Source organism: Plectropomus leopardus, unplaced genomic scaffold (assembly GCF_008729295.1).
Source record: "Plectropomus leopardus isolate mb unplaced genomic scaffold, YSFRI_Pleo_2.0 unplaced_scaffold8996, whole genome shotgun sequence".
In the NCBI taxonomy this organism is placed as follows: Eukaryota; Metazoa; Chordata; class Actinopteri; order Perciformes; family Serranidae; genus Plectropomus; species Plectropomus leopardus.
The window spans coordinates 1-3,445 of record NW_024699183.1 but is presented as its reverse complement, the minus strand read 5'-3'; the positions used below and the strand labels follow the sequence as shown (position 1 = coordinate 3,445).

Sequence of the window (3,445 nt, the reverse complement as noted above, 5' to 3'; positions counted from 1 at the left end):
AATAGCTTTAGTTTTATAATTTGGTTGCTGCTCCAAACATTTGTAAATGAGAATATTGCTGCAGCTTGAACTGAATTTATTTAATTTTCCGAAAGCAATCTTTTATCAATAAACTTTGATTCTGAATCAGTCAATCAACCAGTGAAGCCGAGACGCTTTAAAAATTAATTTTCATCCGATTTTGGGACAACACTTCAGCCACTCTGTTTCTATAACTCTGAAGACAAGCACATTTGTTCAAATAAGGCCAAAGTCATCACATTCCAGGGCACTCTTGTGAGAGGTCATAGCAGAACAGATGAGCAAAGGTCAAACACACTATCAGGAATGTTTCTTTTTTAAACGATCACTGACACCAGCAAGGAAAAATCTGCAAACCCGGACAATGTTAGCTCAGTGGTTTATGATACACCAGGCAGAATGATTTGCAGCAATCCTAAACTTTACAACACCTGTATTTTTATAATAAAACGAAAGAATTTTGACCTCTTTCCTACTGCATCTGGACTAACGATATATTCTTTATTTTTCAAAGAAATCCATTGAGACTGACTCATCCAAACCAGTCTGAAATGATTCATGTGGTAAATATTAACCACTGGGAATGATTTGAAATAAATGGGCTAACAAACTTTTTTTTTTAAGAGCATTCTAATTTATTGAAGGCACATCCGTTAGAAAAAACACAATAGCTGTGCTGGACATTTACATTCAGTGTCAATCACCTTGTCCTTGAACTAAATCAATTGTGTATCACATGTCAGGGCAGGATATCCTACAATTTCTGGACCAAAAACAATCAAAAGGCATTTACTGTATAAGGCAACAAGTTTGAGATTTTTTTTTTGTTATTAATAAGAAAAGTATTCATTTTTGAGTTGCCTTCACTGTAAGCACCCCTGTGATCTAATCTTGATGACAAATTTAAGATTAAAACCATAAATATGTCGTTAATTTCATAAATAGAAGATACAAATTATTATTATTATCCGATAACAAGCCTCAGTTTTAGAATCACTACTACTAATGTACAATGCATCACATTTCACAGCAATATTAAATACCATTTAAAGTATTCTAAAGAATTTACTTTCCAGTGTATAGCAGGTGCTTGTATTATTATTTTTACAAATGGTATGTGACTGTTGCAAAAAAGTGGGCAGGGTTAGGCCTTTGAACCACACATTTTAGAGCTATGTGAATTACAGTGTGTCAGATAGCTGCTTTTCCAGACGTGGAACCGTAGATCACATCCGTGGAACCTTGCCATTATGTGCACTGGGACGGAAAAACATCCAAAATCTTGCACTTGTTCCGCTTAAATTCCAGCTGCCTTGCAAAAAACATTGTTAGCCTCATTTTCTGAACACTGAAAAGAAGTTGTCTGATTTTCTTCAGCCTGCTCGACAGAAGGTTAGGAAAATCTTGCGAGCTTCTCTCCGAGCCTCACTAATCCTGAATCCTCTGTCTCTTCTTGATCTCAGTCCCTTCCAAGTCCTTCATGCAAGCCACCAGGAAATCGCGGCACTTGAGAGCATACTGCTCAGGAAAATCCCGGAAATGACCGACATGGGGACTGGAGACAAAATCAAAACTGTCCACTGGGACGCCTTTCTGCTTGACGGTCTCCACAAAGAGCTCGATGTCCCTGTGCCTGATCACCTGGTCGGCTCTGGAGTACAGGTAGAAATGAGGCCAGGTGGGCGGTCTCTCCTGCACTGCGTCATAGTGGTTCTTGTGGATGTACTTGGTCAACGGGTAGAGAACGATTCGCAACAGAAAAACAGTCACGGCGAAAAGGGCTAAGAGGACGTACCTTAAAACAGGAGTTATTTTGGGGCCCAGGGTGGCCTTAAGTGCACGCAAGGCCCCGCGGACATTCCCACTGCCCGGGGCACTGTCCACTAAGGCCCCGATCACACACAAAGAACTGAACTGTTTATCACTGTGCAACAACTCTATAATGTAACGGTACAGCATGAAGCCGCCGTTACTGAATATGTGAAAGAAAATAGGACTGTTCTCCACCTCATAGTCATACAGGATCTCCAGCAACTTGAGGGCCGTGCTGCTCAGCTCCTTGTAGCCAAACGACTCTGAGATGAAGACCGTCTTCAGGGGAGCAGTGTAGCGGACGGTGACACATCCCTAAAAGTGAGGAGGAGAGAAAGTAAGACAGATCATATATGAGCTGCTAGCAGGTTTGTACTGCTTCAATTAAATCCCTAAGTTGTTAAATGTAGGGGTCGACTGATATTGGTTTTTCAGGGCTGGTACCGATATCTGTTATTATTACTCAATGAGACCAATAACAGATTTTTTTTTTTTTTTTACAATAAAAATGAAACTATTTCTGTCAAAAATTAGAATTTGGAATATAACAAACTTTTTTTTTAATTATTTCAGCAAATGTTTAATCAAACAAAAAACTTTTTTAAATAAAAAATAAATTATTAGAAATAGCTCCCTGAAGTTTTAGCAAGTTGACACTGACACTTTTTTGCAGGTATTGCAGACTAGGGGTCAGCCAGTATTGTATTTTCAGGATGGAAACTGATACCAATTATAAGTAGTTAATAAGACTGATAAGCGATATTTGGAATCAATATGCATTTACAATGAAAAAAAAAGGATGTTTCTATCAATATTTAGAATTTGGAATATAACAAAATTCAACACAACAGTGTGTTTAAACGGCTTTAGTAAATGTTAAAACTAACACACTCAACACCATATGCAGCAAGTTTCCAGCAACTTTTTTTTAATAGAGTCACGTGAAATTTATATCAAAAAAAGAATAATAAAATTGCTTGGTGAGGTTTTACAAAGTACAAGCTCCTCCCATACTGACACTTTGTACCTTTTAATAAATCATTTTTATCAGTTATTAAAATAAGATACTAATAATCGGCAAGATGCCAAATACTGGCCCGATAATTTGCCAGGCTGATAATGTCAACCTCCAGCTAAATGTCAACCCCTAGCTAAATGGTCGAGATGAATGTCTTGTGAGGGGATATTATTACCTGTTCATTGTAGATGGAGCTGTATTTGGACAGATGTTTGTCTTTACAACCAGCCCAGCCCAACAAAATCACAACGGGCTCCTTTGTCCCCTGCCAGTGTCTCTCTGAAAACAAGACGCACGATGAAACAGCGCGTTACCAAAGCTGCCACAGTGAGCTAAGCTAAACCAAGCTAGCATGCTAAGCTACCAGCCGGCAGAATCCCATTTTAACGGCTTCCTTGTGAGAAAAACGTTAGCATGCAGGCTAAGCTAACTGAGGTATCACCGTACAGTACAATGAAATGATGCTCACCCGATGTCCCCGCATCTGGAAACACGATATTGTAGTCTATTTCATCGTCTGCCATTTCTGTACGCGCGAGTATCAACTGCTGCTGTGTGACGGTAGCGTTTGGTTCATTTGGCTGTTGTAAAAAA

At 39.0% G+C, this 3,445-nt stretch overlaps 1 protein-coding gene across 1 annotated transcript; it reads right to left on the bottom strand.

Annotated features, from left to right (window-relative positions):
- Window positions 1-996: 996 nt before the first annotated feature.
- LOC121940557 (transmembrane protein 53-like) lies at window positions 997-3,438 on the bottom strand. Its single transcript, XM_042483301.1, has 3 exons — window positions 3,321-3,438; window positions 3,027-3,130; window positions 997-2,148 (listed from the first exon to the last, which is right to left on the bottom strand). Exons 1-3 carry the CDS (start codon window positions 3,373-3,375, stop codon window positions 1,450-1,452), a joined length of 858 nt encoding a protein of 285 aa, XP_042339235.1. The 5' UTR covers window positions 3,376-3,438; the 3' UTR covers window positions 997-1,449.
- Window positions 3,439-3,445: the final 7 nt, after the last annotated feature.